The sequence below is a fragment of the Haliotis rufescens genome, unplaced genomic scaffold (assembly GCF_023055435.1).
Source record: "Haliotis rufescens isolate VD_foot unplaced genomic scaffold, xgHalRufe1.0.p SCAF_16, whole genome shotgun sequence".
Classification (NCBI taxonomy): domain Eukaryota; kingdom Metazoa; phylum Mollusca; class Gastropoda; order Lepetellida; family Haliotidae; genus Haliotis; species Haliotis rufescens.
In genome coordinates, this window is record NW_025963846.1 from 18,113,879 (window position 1) to 18,134,071 (window position 20,193).

Consider the following 20,193-nt stretch of genomic DNA (forward strand, 5'->3'; position numbering starts at 1 on the left):
GAGACACCAGAAATGGGCTTCACACATCGTACCCATGTGAGGAATTGAACCCGGGCCTTTGGTGTGGTGAGCAAACACTTTAACCACGAGGCCCTAACCACATCTTTTCCTTCATTGCCTATTGAATCAGGGGAGATATTTGTGTCAATTACCCCACCCCACCGGAGCTGATCAGCTTTCTGTATAACATTTCATATACCGTATTCGACGTAATAAGCGCCCAGAGCGCTCTCAAAACTAGAAATAGGCGGTTCTAATTAGAATATTATTTGGGTGATAAAAACAGAGATGAAAGATTGTTAATTTCGTGGTTTATCCTGACAGCCTGAAATGTTTATATACGACAGATATATTATACCGGAATTTAATTGCCCATAATTAAGGGTGCATATAACACACGAGTGCGTATCATACACGAATAAATTAAAGTCTTGTGTATATTGATCAATCGGAAGGGGTGCTAATTGGGATTGTTCACTTGCCAATATATAAGCAAATATCGCCGTGGGCGCTTATAACGTTGAATACAGTATTTCATATCTGACAGGAAGAGTTAGTTCCAAGACCAGAAGTTTCATAATGGAAAAATTATGATGTGTCACATATTTTATAGATTTTGTCTCTCCTAACTGGTCTTTGTGTACTCTTACCTCCAGGAGGTATGTTCAACAGACACGGTGGTGGAATGAAGAAGAGTTTTATGGATTATGCCCACATAAACAAAACAACACCTGGCAAGAGTCACAAACAACTTCGTTTCCAGCAAATCATGAGATATGTTTGTATAACGGAGAGGGAATAATGTTATGGAAATGTACATTAATGTTTATTTGTATTGGATTGAATGCTATTTGTGGGACAACCTCTCAAGGAAATCAGCCAGAGTCGGTCGCTACCTAGAATGACAGAATATCCCTATCTCAAGTTGAGGAGTATATAGTCAGGGGTCTTAAAGACAATTACCTTATATTCACACTAGGGAGAAGACGGTAATAAGTGTTGCACTTGTGCCCAATCCCTTTGTCTTTTTGGACAATAAAATATGCTTAATAATATAATTCACACAGAAAGGACAAAACAAGAAATCTAAAATCTTGGTTTAAATTATTAAGGCTTCATATTTTTCTTTTTACATACAAATGAGGCATAAAATGTAATAGATTAGATTATTTGATACAGCCATATTTCATGTAGGTTTTATCTATATATTAATGGCCTTGTATAATATTGTTACCTGGTTCTTCTTAAATATACTGAACAAAACAGAGAGGGATCATGAATATTTGCGGGATATACAGTGGTCCCTCGACTTAACGCTCCTCGATGTACCGCTACTCCATGGGGTAAACCATGGCTCCCAAAAATGCATGAAGAATTTTCCTCTAAAAGCGCGTTAAAGCAAATAAAGTTACAAATAAACTGATGAAATTTAATTCCAAGTCGATGTACACGTGTGTGTATTTGTAAAACAATTACGTTCATTGCATGCGGCTGAATGTGATCGAAACCATTCTGCCTTTTGTTCCGGTTGTGAAAAAACATATCGTACACAGATCTGGCATTAAACTCACATAAAATCAAATAAAATAATACAGACTACTTTGATTAATTTACACAAAGTATTTTTATTTTTTTACACATGCAGTTTGAATCATCGTCCACGATCAGTGTTACATAGATCTACATGTCCCATGCCACTGTGAAATAATTGCGCCACTGTTCCATTCACTACCATCATTACGTAATGTGAACCTCAGCAAGGAATATCTGTACACCGCTCTTTCCTACACCGCGGAGTCAGTTTCTTGGACCCCGATGACAGCGGTATATCGAGGGATCACTGTATTTTTTTAGTGAAGACTGAGCATACAATTTCATGAAAATGTCCCCCAAAATATTCATGATCCTATCTTTTTTATGTGCAGTATTATCACATAAAACATATCAATCTTAATTTTCAGAGCTCTGTATTTTGAACTGATACATGTTTTGGAACAAATAGTCTGAAAAAATGAAGGTATCATGCAGCCTGGCAAGAAAGTTGAGCTTACATTTAACATTACTGTTTAAAGGGCTAAAAGAAAACTGACAACATTTTTGGAGAGAGCCCTTAACTATTTTGGTCCGACAGGTCCTCCATTATACAGTCCACCCTTACGCATCTAATATCTCCATGTCCATGCTGTGTTTAGAGTGAGAAACAACTGCAGCCATTTCTGTACGGCTGTGTGAACTGGCCTTCACTCCCAGATCTATATCACTTCACATATGTCTAATACAAGATGTCCGTGAACTTCAAACTGGTTAAACAACTTTCCTCCAACAACCACACTGCATCACTTCTACCATACGTTCTTTGTGAAAAATAAAAAGATGAAGCTGTTTTGAATTTCATAATAAGCATATGTGTCAGTGTGTTTCTTAGTGTGTGCACACACCTGAACACAAGCCAGCTTGCATCTGTTCAAGTCCACTGCCGACCAGTGTTGTACTTGTGTATGTGAAATAGGTACATGTAACATGCTGAGAGATGTTCAAATAATTCAAAATACTTTGGGCATAAAATTCTTTCTGTAAGGCAAGATATTTGAATAAAACCCAAACGAATATCAGAATACATTTGGCCACATTGAATTAATTATACAACTCAAAAGAAGTTAAGGACCACCCCATTCTTTCATATTACTATAGTTAATCTATCATGCAAAATTACAAGAGTTAATCTGTCGTCATGCCATATTAACTATATTGATATCAAAGAACTTGGTGGACCTTAACTTCTTTTGAGTAGAATATTAAATTTCTTGCACATTTTACATTTTTTTATTTCTCTACATAAGAAAACACATGTGACAAGTTTCTTGGTATATGATGACTGTGTGCGTGTGTGCATGCGTGCGTGCGTGCGTGCGTGCGTGCTTGTGCGCTAGATGATAATGAAATAACGCAGGTGTTTTGTAGGGAGGAGAGGGGGAATGAAAACCTGATGACTATATTATGGCCTTTTGTCTGCTCACAGGAAAGATACAAGCACTGTTAAGAGATCTTGACATTTTCATAGATCATTTTGTGATGTAGATCCAAAATGCCATTCAATAAACATTTTTCATATGAGACTACATTCCACATTAAATAGATCCATTATTATGACAACCAAATATTTAACATCAAAATAACAAAGTTATTTAAACACTAACATAAAAAGTAAGACAATGTTTTAGCCCCCAGAAAACAAATTTTGTATTGAATGTCAGCCATGGAGGTCTGTAGACCATTCAGTTCAACATACACTGTTGCACATGTAATGTTTGTGTTTTAATACTGGTAAAGAATATTTGAATCATATTTGAGGCAAAAAATGTTGATAAGATTGACTCAAGTAATCTTTAGTCTTATCTTGATCTTATCTTACTTACAAAGTGATTAACATCTGAGACCTGCATCACTTTAGACTTGCTCCCACATTAACTCGTGAAAATCCAGGTTAGAAGTGGTCTTCAACAATCCATGCTTTCTGTAAATGGGGACTATGCTTGTCGTAAGAGGCGATTAACCGGATCGGGTGGTCAGGTTTGCTGACTTGCTTGATGCATGTCATCGTATCCCAATTGCCTGGGTCAATGCTCATGATGTCAATCACTGGATTGCCTGGTCCAGACTCCATTATTTACAGATCACCATCACATAGCTTGAATATTGCTGAGTGCAACGTTAAACAACAAACAAACAATCCTTCCACATTAAGCTGACATGCCGTGATATAACTAGGATACTGTTCAAAACGGTGTTAAAACCACCTCACTCACTATCTTACTGAAAAATCTTTGTTAAAAACAGTTCTCAATATTATCATCACTATTTTGACATGTCATATTTGATGCAACAAATGTTCATCAGTCAGTACGGGTTCCTTCACAAGCGTCTGGGGAACAGGAACAGGAACAGGAACAGGAACTGGTTATGTCTTCATAATAAGTCAGTCAACAGAATGTTGTATGGTGACTACATGAGTGAGTGAGTGAGTGAGTGAGTGAGTGAGTGAGTGAGTGAGTGAGTGAGTAAGAGAGAGAGAGAGAGAGAGAGTGAGTTCTTACGCCGCTTTTAGCGATATTCCAGCAATATCGCGGTGGGGAACACCAGAAATGGGCTTCACACATTTTACTCATTCAGGGTGACGAGCAACCGCTTTAACCACTAGGCTACCCGGCATCCCCTATGGTGACTACAACTTGCATTTCTATACTCTTCAGGGGCAAGGCTAAGATGAAAATCTTTTGGCTTGTACTTATTTTCCGTTCTGAACATACTTCAGAGAAAATGTTGACCTCATGGTCATCTCTCTAAACTATACTGACTACGCCATAAAGGTATGGAGAGGTTCATCGAGGCAGCCAAATTTCATAAGCCATGTAAACTCCAGATCAGGACAAGGGCATGTTTCTGATGACCTCAAGAAGTGACATCACACAATATTATGCGAAAAGTTGTTTCAGTTGGGCTGAAGCCAGAAACGTGTTGAGCTGCATGTGCAGTAAGGAATCTGATAAATATATCTTTCTTTCATGTCATCGATCATTAAGGAACTCACATGCAGGCAGAACTGTGGCTTGTGAGTCTAAGCATTTTAGGTTCTCCAAAGTTCAAGACCAAAACGTTTATATTGGGTACAAAAGACTTAAAACCAAAGTCATGCATTAGCAAGAACTGGCAAATATGATTTAAGGAAACGCTTCCATTTGAACATCCCTGCAAGAGGCAGTTCAGCTATGCCACAGCCATTCCTTGTCTCACTCCCAAACACAAAAGCCAACAGTGTCGTCTGTTTGGTACGAGCGTGTAAAGCCCAAGTATGTGTCCACCTCACGGGGAATTCCTACCCTCCAATATCTCAACACTGGTCTGTGCTACAGGGTATTAAAACATTACATTTTCCTTCATCGACCGGCTAAATGTACAGTTACACGCTAATGTAGGACGTTAAGGTTTATTTATAGAATCCTTCCTGGAAGCCATGACAATTTTGTGCCTAATTCAAATTATGTAACACTCGCAGTGCTTGTTGTAGAATTTTGCACCTTCCCCATGTTGGATTAAACTTCCATTTAATTGCTAATCTGGGCAAAGCCAAGTTTCCTCTTTCTGAATGAATTCGATTCTCAAGGGTTTTTTTCGTTTTCAAGTTGACAGTCAAGTGTGATTGGCTGATAGTTGACTAAGCGAGAGAAATGCGAGTCAGGACAAATACTGAATAGTTTTAATGAGCAGCTCAATAACAGATTCCTACCATCCTGCAGCACTATGTAAAGAGGTATTTTTTTCACTGTTACAAGAAATGCTTTAAAGTGCTGTATCGACAAGCAGAAAATTACACAACACATCCTCAATGACTAGATTAGATACCTTGGATTATTTGGAACTGACCAATCAAAACCAACTTCTCTGCAATGATCATCAGCCATATATATATTGATGATGGTTTCAAGCGTTACTTTCTCAATCTGATCTTTTGTAGTTGTCACGACAGTAGCACTTGATGTAAGTTGCTATTATATAGTTATCATGACAATAGCAATACATGGCAGTCTTCACTGTACATTTGTCATGAGCAGGAGAACTCGATATTGGTCACCATTATGTAGTTGTAATGACAGTAGTACTTGACGTGAGTTTTCACAATACATTTGTCATGAGCAGTAGAACTCGGTATCGGTCACTATTATGTAGTTGTAATGACAATAGTACTTGACGTCAGTCTTCACAATACATTTGTCATGAGCAGTAGAACTCAATATCGGTCACCATTATGTAGTTGTAGTGACAGTAGTACTTGACGTCAGTCTTCCCATTACATTTGTCATGAGCAGGAGAACTCGATATTGGTCACCATTATGTAGTTGTAATGACAGTAGTACTTGACGTCAGTCTTCACTGCACATTTGTCATGAGCACTAGAACCCGATATCAGTCGCCATTATACAGTAGCACTTATAGTTTGTAAAGTATCAGCGGAGACAGGAATGCATTGATATAAGTGTATGTGTGATGACTTACCTCCCCTGATGTTGACGATGTGCGGATGCTTGAGACTGGACAGGATGCCGATCTCACGACGTATACGGTTTAGGTCCGTCTCGTCATGGATCTTGGTCTTCTTGATGTACTTGATAGCAACCTGCAACATCAACAAGCACAATTAGTATTTATGAATAAGGGGAGATTATTTTACCAGCATATCTAGCATATCATACTCACTCATATAGTGAGGGAGTATGGTTTTATGCCGCTTTGGGGAATGTTCCGGCAATAGCACGGCGGGGGACACCAGAAATGGGCTTCACACATTGTACCCATGTGAGGAATCAAACCTAGGTCTTTGGCGTGACAGGCAAACACTTAGACCTGCTGCCCCGCTGTCCCTTAAGAAAGTAGAATACCTGCTCATATATTCTTCATCATCTGAATGTCTTATTCTTTTTTTACGAAAACAAGCATCAACGACTAAGAGGAAACATGTGGGTTTTTTTGAAAATTGAAAACCAGAGACTTCCATATATAAAGCATTTAATATCTAATCTATAATAAGTTGTGATTTTCAGTTTTGTTGTAAATCGAATTTGGGCAAAACTTCAATTGATGATTATCAAACAAGCATGACAACGTTGAGAGAACAACAGGTTTGGGCGTGGAGAAAAGATAAACAATGCCATACCACACTAAACCTAAAATTCATGTTAACAGACACACAATTATTCTGATAATTCAGATTCACAGACATGTGACAAGAATTATTTACAATTTCAATATTTTCAAATTTATTTTCCAAATTATCAACTTAAAAGCAAGTACCATGGGCAAATTTAAACAACTCAAAATTGAAGATTCTTCCCAAATAAAATCTTGTGATAAACATTTGAGCATCTGCACATGGCACAAATATTCAAACAGACGACGCAGATGAGTGCAAAACCTTTGTTCGCAGACATCATGCACGCAACTTGTAGGAAACTACTCTAGCACAAGAATAAACATGGCCGCTTCAAGGGGAATACCAGAGTACCAGACTGACACAGAACACACACAAACCTAGTTGGGTCTTCCTGTGATTTAAGGAAACTTAAAAAAAAAAACAATCAAAATTCTAAGGCAAAGTGCTACACATGTTGAAGGGGGGGCTGTTTTTTCCCCATTCCATATTTAGCTTTGTCTTCCTGAATGTGCTGTAGAAGTGTGCAGTGTCGTCATTTCAGTTTGCATTTCCGTAAAGACAGCGCATATGAATGTCCTTTGCTGCGAATCTGGCTGATGAGGTATTTGAAATATTGGCATTCTAAATAGGAGATGAACTCGTCCCGTTCGTGAGATAAGCACATGGATGTGTGTCACAAGCTGCCAGGACGCAGCAGCAATCATAGATATGCCTGTTATCTCGTTCTAGCAAATGAATTTCTATTTCACAGTTTGATTAAATACCTTGGTTGTTTTTGAGATGCTGGAAAGGTACCGGTGCTCAACAACATATGTCGGTGTCTTGGACAATTACAGCACAATAATGGTTTGAATAGAAGGCTCCATTGACGGAAACAGTTGTTGAAAAACTGCTGACCAAGCAGTGCGGCTATTTTTTCAGTATTTAAGGCTACTGTGGGTACTTATGCTCAGTGTGATGAGCACTGAATTTTGACATTTTTTATAGCTATTTGTATGGAGGAGACTCGGTGATTTATTCAGCATATATTACGCAACTAGGCAGCTTATCTGAAGACCTGCACTCTCACGTGCTCTCTCCAGCACACGATTATCAGGTCAGTGCTACAGGAAGGCTGGAATTTGGCGAACTTCTTAGTTATATTCCACCTTGGCCTCCTAATGACTACTTTCAATTAATCTGGTATATTTTGTTATTTTATTAAGTTACTATCTACCACACACTTATAACACCTTCAACAATCAACTTTTTACTTATTCAATATATTTATATTTTGAGTACACACTCATCTATACCGCATCACAAGTCAAAATTGTAGCGATGAAATATAATACTGATTGAAGCACGTGTACTTTGTTCCCATCAGAAATGTGTAATACAGTAGTAAAAAAACTTTTACTGTCGTCCCATGGAGATAAGGGTTGGTCTTCAGCAACCCTTGCTTGTTGTAAGAGGTGACCAATGGGATCGGGTGGTCAGGCTCGGTGACTTGGTTGACGCATGTCATCGTATCCCAATTGTGTAGATTGATGCTCAATGTCAATCACTGGATTGTCTGGCCCAGACTTGATTGTTTATTTATATGACCGCCGTCATATAGCTGGAATATTGCTGAGTGCGGTGTAAAACAACACACAAAACATGTCTTGTCAAAGTGCCCCACCCCCCATCCCGTGTACAGCCATATATCAAACCTTTTACCAGACTTTATCATGACCCTTTCTATGTGAGGACATTCAAATAAAGAATTTGTTGATGGGATTTTTGATCAATCATTCATCCTGAGGTCTTATGACAACTATCAAGTTTCTGTATTACACATGCTATCTGAGTTTCATGAAATATTTAAATTGCATTCCCTTGTCGCCACTCACACAATATCTTTTATCAGACAAGACTTAAACCACGGATTTAGATTAAAGTATTTCAAACTTAACAAATCATCCAAATATCCTTTTCTACACATACTTTTCTAAGTTATTTATGTTTATTCTTTTTGTAAAACATGTCAATTTCAATCACGCATGAAATAGACCATTAATCCAATCCATTAACACGGGGTATAACAACATCGGAATGTCGGAAGTCATACACACTATGAGAATGTACTACAAACCCACCCTCCACACAATAACAGATGTTGCTCATCGGGAATAAATGCCGGGCAGATAAACTGACGACACTTTGAACGAGACACATCACTGAAAACCGACGTTCGTATATGTATCAGTCTATCAACAACAAGGAAACGGGATGTAGATTTCATTTCTATGGGGTGATGTCATTTCTTGGTATGGTATTTATCACAGGGACCCTCGATTGCTGAGAGACGGGTGTACTTCACCTGCAATTGACAACGGTGTATTTCACCTGTCGTCAACACAGTTCTTTGTGTTGCAGAGGACTGTCAGTTTGTTTTGAATGAGAAAATCAATTCAAGAGTGGAGGAATGCCGAGTTAAATCGGAAGCATTGACTTACAACTTTAAAAAAATTTATTGGGAAAACTTTTGATGTTTTTTAATTAGATAATGGAAAAGGCTATACAACACCAATTAATTAATAGACAAAATTATTTGCATGGATAAGATGGTAATGTAGTCCTACTAGATAACTGAAGATAAAAAACAACATTCCGAGTTTTCAGGCTCTCCCAAACAACAGGAAAGTGTGTAATTAATGATTGTAGGAAAAACATTTAAATGAATTGTTACAAAAAGGGGAAGACATACCACTCAACTTTTGATATATATATATTCTGAGTTTCCAGATAGGGACTGAAAGCGACTGATTGCTCAGAGATGTTGTCACACAAATAGTACTTGATATTGTCATGCTGACATATTTTCAAGTACAACTAAACTTTCCATAATTACTCTCGTATGTTGGTGTTTTGCTACACTTTGGAAGATATCATACTCCCTATGATCCTAGAAAATGTGGAATCCTTAAAAGTTTCAGAGATTATTACGAAATATCTCACAATTTTCTGACAACCATGAAGTCGAGATATAAACTTCTGAACAAAATCTTCAGTGAAATATCAACCATGGGTCTATCGCTGTGAGATGTAATGCTGTGTCCCAGTGCTGTGGAATGTCAGACGCTTCAGCTGAGTATAGTCTCAGTTTATTCCACAATTTATCACCATTTCTTGAAGGTAAACACCTAGGGACCAATCAGAATCCATGTTTCAACAGCTAAGTGTGGCGTTAAACAACAAACAGATAATGCCTGATGACCGAAACACAGCTCATGACAAACAGGAGCACACATGAAGAGTTCACAGTGGTTCTCCAACACAAAACAAGACAAAAGCCTTCCTACAACCCTCATTTGAAAGTTTGGTTTGTTTAACGTCGCACTCAGCAATATTCCAGCTATATGACGGCGGTCTGTAAATAATCAAACCTGGACCAGACAATCCAGTGATTGATATCATGAGCATCGATCCTAGTAATTGAGATACGATGATATGTATAAACCAAGTCAGCAAGCCTGACCACCAGATCCCATTAGTCGCCTCTTATGACAAGCAAAGTCAACTTTTAGGGCATGCATGGGTTACTGGAGACCTATTCTACCCCGGATGTTCACGGGTCCATTAGAAAGTAAGTGTGGTAGGAACCACAACATTAGTTTTAACGTGACTATGAATGGTGTGAATCAATTAGCATACATTACAATGTACAGACAAACTATACACAAAAAAGTACTTTGGAATACTTAGCTTAAGGGTGAAGTAACAATAATTCTCTTTCTCACTCTCAAACAAGAACACAAATTTGATGTGTTGACTGAAACCATCTGACAGTTGATGAAACAGGCTGAATCTGAGACTGACATTTAGTCGTTGAAAAGAAGATATTTTAATATTAATTTCATTTATTGTCTAATAATATATCATAGAAAGAAGAGAAGTGCATCTCTTCATTACTAGACGATACTGAAGAAATGGAGACTTGCCAAACATTCAAAAACTTGAAAGTCATTTGTTTGTTTAATTGTCTACTCACATATAATCTTGATGTTTAGATACTGAAATGAACATAGACTTGCTGAACACTGTCTCATATAATATAGGGTAATATGTAATAGAAAGGAACCAAGAAAAAATCTTCATTCTCAGATAATACTGAAGAAGACTTGATAAACTAATCTATTCCACTTTCAAAAGGGGTAATCAGATACAATCAACTACGGTTATAACAAACTCAAAGGGACCGTTATTTAGTTTGTTTATAATAACCGCAGTTCGTTATATGCATATATACAACAAGTATACAGCAAATGGCCGGGACCAAAAAATAAGTTCGTTATATCTGTCAGTTATAAACATATTTTACTGAATGTCTTTCTATATACCGTATTCGACGTAATAAGCGCCCCACTCTAATAAGCGCCCACGGTGATATTTGCTAATATATTGGCTAGTGAACAATCCCAATCAGCACCCTTCCGATTGATCAATGTACACAAGACTTATTTATTTGTGTATAATACGCACTCGTGTGTTATATCACCCTTAATTATGGGCAATTAAATTCTTGAAAAATATATGTCGTATGTCAACATTTCAGGCTGATAGCTTAAACCACAAAATTTACGATCTTTCAACTCAAAATAATATTCTAATAAGCGCCCCCTATTTCTCATTTTGAGAGCGCCCTGGGCGCTTATTATGTTGAATACGGTACACTTGATAGTATGAGAATCAGTTTGTGTATCATACAAAGATAAAAACATCCCTATCAAAAGTAGAGTAGCATATTATAAACTTGCATGGATGTTTTGGGTATTATTGTTTCAGAGTGTCCAGCTGTTACACTGGTCAGTGTTGCCTGAATCAGAGTGACCTCTCTGTATTGCCAACTTTTCCCCATTAGCCAACTCCTTTAAGAGGAAATGGAGCACATGAAGCTGGCATGCTGACTAAACACCATGGACATATCAAACCTATGTCAATCTGGGTTGAAAGACATACCGACTTGGACTTGGGGCATATATAGCCCGTAATAGGCCATTAAAGTCGCCACTTGACAAATGTTTGTGAAGGAGAGCTGGCCATTTGTTCGGCCACAAAGAAGTTACTCTCCCTCAAAGCTAACAGAGACAGAGGGTGTGGGGGGACTCACTGTCTGTGGGAGGGATGTTTACCTCAGGGCAATAAACAAATAAACAAACATTACTGACAACTCGTTGATGAAATTAACAAGTTCAGTGTCAATGTAGTAATGAATTGCTACCTTCACGCTTGTTCCTAAACACAAAGTGGTTTCAGGACATTTATATTTACTTTACATAGGATATTCTCCATTGTTATTTTTAATTATTGATGAAAGTTTGGAAACAATTTTAAAATATTACAATGTACACCAATCTGGAGCTGAACATCAGGCTAGTGAAGCACCTGTATTCTTACAAAAAACTAGATACATGAAAGACTGTTTAACCTGTGTTCTTGGACGATTGACACCGAAAGAGCAATTTTCATTTAAATTAATATTTTCCATAAAAAGTTCATTTAAAAGGTCCAATATTGCCAGCTTAATCAGAACAGGGTCCTGTTCCACAAAGTGATCTAGGTGCTACGTTGATCGTAAGCCAATGATAAAATATGGGAGTTATGACCAACATAGCACTAAGATCGCTTTGTGGAATGGGTTCCAGGTATGGATAAAAAGGGCTTACAAAAATGGAACTTTGAGGATGAAATGCCATAAGATTAAAGCTTTCTGCCAAAGCAGTACACTCCACTTGTGCTTCATCCAGCTCATTCTCTTAGACTATCTAAACTGTTTTAGTTAGCAATATTTAAGCTAATATTTATCAAGGCAAGACAGTGGCTGATAGCATGAGCAACATTGAGGCAAGATTTCCATACAATAGGCTAGGTCACACAGTATGACCACCTGGGTCCTCTTGCACAAAGAGTGAGTGACAGTATTCCAGTTATATCGCGGTGTGTCAGCTAAATGTGGGAGGAAAGCCCGAAGTGATGCAGGTCTCAGACGTTTACCACTTCGGTGAAACCCAGGAGCATGAGTATGGTGCTGATAAACCTAGAAACATAATCGGGGCGAACTGGGATTCGAACCAACAATCATAGGTTTCTGGTGTGCCCAAGGGACGCAACTCTGCACAGCGAATCTCTGCGCCTTAGACGACTAGGATGATCTTAACACTTGTCCAAACATTCACCTAAGATCTTCTTAGTGCTAAGATGATTGATATGCCTGTACTATAACATTGACTTCAGATAGTCTCAGCGCCAAGACAATGGTACCGGTAACACAGACGTTAACATTGACTTGAACAATCATTGACCTGTAACTTCACCATCAGTCAGGTAATCAACAGCTCTGGAATCCCCACTGGGGATATAAACTTTATTATTGCCTACTTGTTGTAAAACATCTTAAACCCTCTCACTTACACCACAGAATTCCAGACCTGAACACAGGGCGATGTTTTCAAAGCACTACCTTTGAGCTTTCCTTCACAATTAATCTATTTTTTCAAAGCTACACGTCAATGAAATATTAAGTTCAGCATGCACATTTGCTCGGCCAGTAATTTCTCCCACTTAAAATTCCATTATCATGACTACCAGATAACAACTCATCAGAAACTATGCACTTTTTTATTCATTTTCTGACACCTAAACTCCATACCTGTAATCAGTTCAGTATTGTATTTCAAAGGCAACTGGGTGTAACGACACAGGTACAGCAATCCAAAGGTGTACTGCTTTTACCTTGATGATTATTGTAATAAACAATAGGTATCACATGTACAGTTCGGTGTTCAGATATTTACTTGGTCATGCCGACCAAATTAGTATATTATCAGCACTTTATCTCACGCATGTAACTGGTGAAATTTCAAAGCTTTCAGGCTATTGTTAGCAATAATCTACAAGCTGAATTTCACACCAGCTTGTAAGACTGGGCATTTTGCTAGAGCTGATAATACAACGGAGCAATCAGCAAATCTCCACACCCATATGGGAAAATCGGTTCAGCTAGGGTTACGGTTATTCCGAGATTATAATCTTGATTGTGATGCTTGAAGGATCACTGTGTAACTAGATCTCAAAATTGGCTAATGAAATCTAAAAAAAATAAACTTTTGAAACATTCACGATAGTTTTATAGCAGCTATTTTTCTGGGGGGAAAACGATTTTGACATCAATGACTTTTAATACAGACTTCCTTGTTGAAACCTTGCATAGAACAGTGTGGGTGGGGGTTCCAAGGAAGTATATACTACTCCAAAGAACTCAAAGACAGGATAACTATAGTAACATGAAAGAATTGGGTGATCTTTAACTTATTTTGAGTAGTATATAACAATCTTGTTCATAAACTTCCACTGTTTCTGACCTAACCAAATGCATATTTGCCTTCTACACTTTTGCATTTGCGCTTCAAGTTCAGTCTGGTTCATTGATAATATTAATGAGTGTATAAGAGTTATACTATATACCATTGCTTCTAATTTGCATTTAAAGGAAACACTGAAAGGTTAAGGTCATGTGGTTATGAATGTTGTCTGACATTGCTGAGACAGCAAAATTCCAGCAATATCACACCCAGTTCAAACTAATCAAATTTTTAGCAATGCAAACCAGTGGTTGATATCATGAACAACAATCAATAAATCTAATAAACTTAATAAGAATAGGCTCCACAACAACGCTTGTCTTAACTCACACTAGTTCTTACTCCAGGAAGTTCTCATGGCAAGACACCCATAACAACAGACCCGTGAAGATCCCGGGGTAGAATAGGTCTTTAGCAGCCCATGCTTGCCGTAAAAGGCGACTTACATAATGCTTGTCATAAGAGGCAGCCAACGGGATTGGGTGGTCAGACTCTCTGACTTGGTTGAAGCATGTCTTTGATCCCAATTGCGTGGATCGATGCTCATGATATCAATCACTGGTTTGTCTCGTCCAGAACGATTATTTACAGACCGCTGTCATATAGCTGGAATAGTGCTTATTCTGGCATAAAACCAACCAACCAACCCATAACAACACACTAGAAATCCAGTGCCGTAGCCAGCCAGGGGGGATTTTTATAGAAAACAGTTTTATTTGAATCAAGATGGGGACAAGTGATACTATACAAACATTTGCCCCCCCTGTCAAAAAAAGTTAACTACGGCCTTGAAATCACATTACAATGAACCGCTACCGTAATACTAAGACAGTCATAATGTTTAACAACACCAGCAGGGGTTAATTACTCACGGCCCAGTCCACCACTGGTCATTTCAAAGCCAACCCCCCATAGAGATCCCAACATTCACAATTTGTTCTCTATTTCAACACCTTTGTCCAGTAACCTGTGACCACATCATGCGGAGCTGACGGAAACCCCTCCTCAGCCCCATGTTATTTATACATATAGTATACGTACCCCCTGGGGTGTAGTGGTGTATTTTCTTATCAGAGGATCAGAGAGTCTTTACTTAATGAACCCCTGAAAGACCCACTCTGGTGGAGATCAAAGAATCATGCCTGACCATGAACTCGCCCAATTCTTGCCAACCTTTTGCATTGCAAACATACATATGAAACCTTTAACAAACATTATTGAAGACAAAGCCTCACTCTGTGTTTACAGGCTGCATGGAGAAGGGTCTCATTTTGCAAATCAGCCAATCTGTTGTTTGACATTTCCAAGTTTTGACACAGTATGAAATACATGGGCAAACATCCATGGAATTTATACTTCAGACCAATAAAAGTATGTCAGTGTCTGAACTGGGCAATAGCTGAACTCATTTCTGGCACAAGATATGAATCAGAGAAAAAAATTCATTAAAAACTAAAATAGTTACATCCTGCTTTATATAAACCATTTCAAATTGTGATTAGTTTATATGTTATTTGGAGTTTATGTTAGTAAATGTCACATTCAATTTAAAATAATTTAACAAGATGCTTGCTTAGAAGACAATAATTACATGTTATTGTAACTTTAATCGCATAATGCGAATCAGGATATTTATTTGGTGCACAACATCGCACTAAGTATTATTACACCTATATGACAGTGATTTATGATCAAGTCTGGACCAGATAATCCCATGACTGATATCATGAGCAACAGCCCACTCTGTTGGCGTACAATGACACGCAATCAACCAAATTGCCAAGCCTGACCACCCAGTCCATTAAGATCTCTTTGTTGCAAAGGACCTCTTCAAGGATATATGCTACAGGGTAAAGAAGTCTTCAAGAGGAAACATAATGTTCATCTCTTCAAGTGTCATTCACATACATGTCAACACAGAAGTATCGGCATCAGAAACCCATCACAGACATCTTCAAGGAGCTCCTTCATCAAGCAAGCCCCTTCACCCGATGGTTCCACCTCAAGCCACACTGTCTAAACCAAACACACCAGCCGTCTGATACCTATATCAACATCCATGCCCCAGGCTACGGCTGTATGGATGTGTAGACGGAGATTGCTTAACACACAGAGGGCTTGATGTTGTATAGATAGCACAACTTGTTGCCACTCAGTCATGTGGTCAGGGTGAGAAGATGGATGTAGTGTCAGGTTTCTGTAACTGATCCTGATGTGGCCTCTTTCAAGGGCAGATGAATGGTGGTTCATCGCCATCATAAAGATGCAATTATCTGATTGCCTCTTGATAACACTGAGTAGCTACACTGGCTTTCTGAATTCATGTTGCAGGGGGGATGATGATGATGATGATGATGATGATGATGATGATGATGATGATAACTACTTATATAATATAGAATTTATTATTTAAACCGATATGGAGATATGTGCAAGTCTAGAGGGATGATGACGTTGCAGAAGGGATGATGATGATGATGATGATGATGATGATGATGGTGATGAGTGAGTGAGTGAGTTGGTTTTAACACCGCTTTGAACAGTATTCCAGTTATATCACGGCGTGTCAGCTTAATGTGGGAGGAGAGATCGAAGTGATGCAGATCTCAGACGTTGACCAGTTCAGTGAAACCCAGGAGCACGGGTACGGTGCTGACAAACCTAGAAACATAATCGAGGCGAATCAGGATTCGAATCCACAATCATAGCTTTCTGGTGTGCCAAAGGGACGTAACTCTGCACATCGAATCACAGCGCCTTAGATGACATGGCCCCCCTGATGATGATGATGATGATGATGATGATGATGATATTGTTGGTGATGATGAAAACTATACAAAACAATGAGCTAACCTCTAGGATACAGTTATGAATGGAAACGTATTAGTTCGCTACAAAATATACTATACGGAAAATAATCAGCATAGACCTTTAAATGTCTTTTCACAAATCATTTTCAGAGAATTGTTTGTGTGGGAGACTGGAAGTCTACCCCTAATAATCAACGTTGCTTCACAATGCTCCAGCACATCTTGACCATCATCTCCTGCCGTGGAGGCTGACATCTTCACATTCCTCAAAATGAGTGGGTGAGTCTTACATCACCTTAGGCATTATCCTGTATCAGGACAACAGAACTTCAAGAATGGGCTTCAACTGTACCCATTTAGGAACTCAAACCCGAGATTCCAACCTTAAAAGCCACTGTTTTAACCGCTGGGCTATGTCACAGTTCATTTATTAAAGGGAGCTTATCATCATGTAATTGTCCTGTGACGATTCCTTATTAAAGGAGCATGGAATGCTATGATGCAGAATATGTACCTAATCACCTTACAGTTTCACAGGTCACTGCAAGTGAGTGAAATAATGCTGTAGAAAGTATTAATGTCTCCTTAAAAGTAGCTGGTCATCTAAGGAATTCATAGTCATAAACTTAAAGTACTTTTCAAACAGACTGAGAGCTCTGTGTGGCTGTGGCATGGCAACAAGCAATAGTCATTTGCTGTATGCAAACACTTATGGTGAAGAATCATTTCAATCGTACCTCAACTGAGTTAAATGATAATAAAATCCCTGGCAAGGGTCAGTGGAATTCTATCAGCCTGTGATGTTAAAGGATCAAGGGTAATGATAATTGGTCATTAAACTGACCATTAGGAATGAAAGGACCAAGTGGACCTTGAAACTCAATGATGGCCGACAGTCCACAAGGTTATTCAATGAAGTCCGCCTGTGATGCATCATTGTTTGTTGAACAACAGGTTTTTGAAGTTATTCAGGACCAGCAACACTGAAGATGCAAGCCATCCAGGTGATAATCAATTCATGTGACAGAGGTTGAGAGTTAAACATTGCCTAATATATCTCCCATCGAGAAGTTCTGCTCCAGTAGCCGGTTAGACATTTCCTCGTAACTGATCACAGGGTGGACCTAGCAACAGAGTGACCACCCTGAGTGGTGTGTGTCCTGTAGCTTTTGCTGATTCCCTGAGTGGACAGAAATGCTTAGTCAGCAAATCGGGTTGTGAGCCATTAAGCTGAAGGTTCCTGCTTGCCTTTGTTGTTTCTTTGTCATTGAGTGACGTTCTGTAAGTGTGTGAAACTAATTAACTTACTGTATACCATATGCGCCTAAATAAGTGCACTTCTCCAAAAAGCACCCTTTGACCAACTTCAAGACCAATCTGTCCCCTACTGAGACCGAAAAGTTACATGACAGTCCATATTGTCTTGATTATTTTACAGATCTTTTACAGAAAACAGCAGCACAAATGGGGTATATAATAGACTAGCAACTATCATGGCAAAAAAGTTTATTTTTTAGGGTATAAATAAGCATCCCCCTTGGTCAATTTTCTAAGAGCCTGGGTGCTTACTACGACAAATACGGTACTTTATTTTCTATTGAAATATTGAAAATATTCATTAAGTTCAGATCTTATGAAAAACATCATTACTCTAAGTCCAATCGGTCCACACAAACTGACAAATATTTACAAGCAACAACATGACAGTAGTTATATATGTAGAAGAAATAACGAATATCCTAATTAAGCTTTTGTCTCTGTGGCAGATGTAACTTCAAACAGAGACAAGTATCTGCAATCCAAACGCTCAGCTGGATCCATAACAAAACCCAATTTAGGAGACGTCTAAAATATATGCAACCCCATAAAACATGCATATTTTCCTGATAAGTTTTCAAAGAAGTTCACGTCACATGTTTCGACTTCCTTGTTAGATTTCCTTACGACAGATCAATACATGTTCCCTGAAGCCTTGACCCAGAAACCTTTGTAATGACATTATCAAAAGCATTTTCTCTGAGGCACACGCCCCCCCCCCCCCCCCCCCCCCCCACCCGCTAGGTCCCAGACAAACATTCCCACGCGACGGATATGCCCATGCAACCCTCCTTTGGTCCCCCGGGTTCAGATGTACAAGTCCCTTCTTGCAATGTCTCCTGACATTGCCAAGACTCTAACAGTCTTCCTCTACAAACACCTCTGTGTGGCACTAGTTACCTGTAATGTTTCAGGTGGAACAGCGATCAAACAAGCCTCGTCATGCTCATGTACCATCTCTTGCGATACAGTTCCAACACATTTTACATGGGTAATGATAGGCGGGGACATGAAATGGGGCTTACCATTGCGTTCAATATTATTGCACACATATAACATGCATGCACTTAGTGCTAGCCCACTGAGATACCATGCAGCAGTTTAACATGGATACCCCAATCAGACACAGTATACCGACTCCGAGCTGAGCTGACCATTCTTTGTTTTATCCCCCTAGAGCTTGATATTTTGGACCCTCCCTTTAAAAAATGCTGGATCCGCCATTGCAATATGTGTGAAGTAAACAAATATCAATACATTTAATTCTTTAAAATCAATCAAAGTAATCTTTTCCCAAATTAATTTCATATCACAAAGGATTATCTTTTACTGGTGTTTAATTAAACTGTAAACAATATTGTGATTAGTCGTTGAATCTCAGTGTTTTAACCAATCACGTTAGAGCATGCATTCCTAAAGTTGTCCACCTTGTGCTCTGTTTACCTTTAACCTCAGTGTTATGTATGACTACGTTCACCTGTGATAGATCAAGTGGTCACTTGTCACCTTAACGAGGTAAAGCCAGGTGAGACAGGTATCAGATCAACATTAATATCGTGTCACACTCGTGTATACAGATAAAACAAGCAAATGAGCTGGCTCCAGTGACCAGGCAGATTCTGATTGTTTCATCAGTCATTCCAGTAGGGCTGGGTCGGGTCCAAATTTACTACCCGGGTACCCACCACCCTATTACCCGACCCTACCCGGAAACCTGCTGTAGATATTTAGAGATAGGTACAAACTGTCCGATTTGGAAAAGTTTGACCATAGCCCTGGCAAAATGTATTTAGATAAACGTAAACAAAGGATCCGATCATGCAAACACTGAAGTTTACTGCATGAAGTTTTATCTTTATTCAAACATATAAAAGTAAGAAGGAATGGGTGCATTGTCAGAAAGAAATGGGAACATTAGTTATTTATAGTGTAACCATAGAGTTTTAGATAAGTTTTGTCATTAAACAATATATAT

The 20,193-nt window shown here is 38.6% G+C and overlaps 1 protein-coding gene across 1 annotated transcript in view; it reads right to left on the reverse strand.

Moving 5' to 3' along the window:
* LOC124121373 (NUAK family SNF1-like kinase 1) overlaps positions 1-20,193 on the reverse strand; it is a 76,057-nt gene that overhangs the window by 37,607 nt on the left and 18,257 nt on the right. The window contains exon 2 of the mRNA XM_046484376.2: positions 6,052-6,172. Coding sequence (XP_046340332.2) covers positions 6,052-6,172 — 121 coding nt within the window. The remainder of the gene's footprint in view (positions 1-6,051; positions 6,173-20,193) is intronic.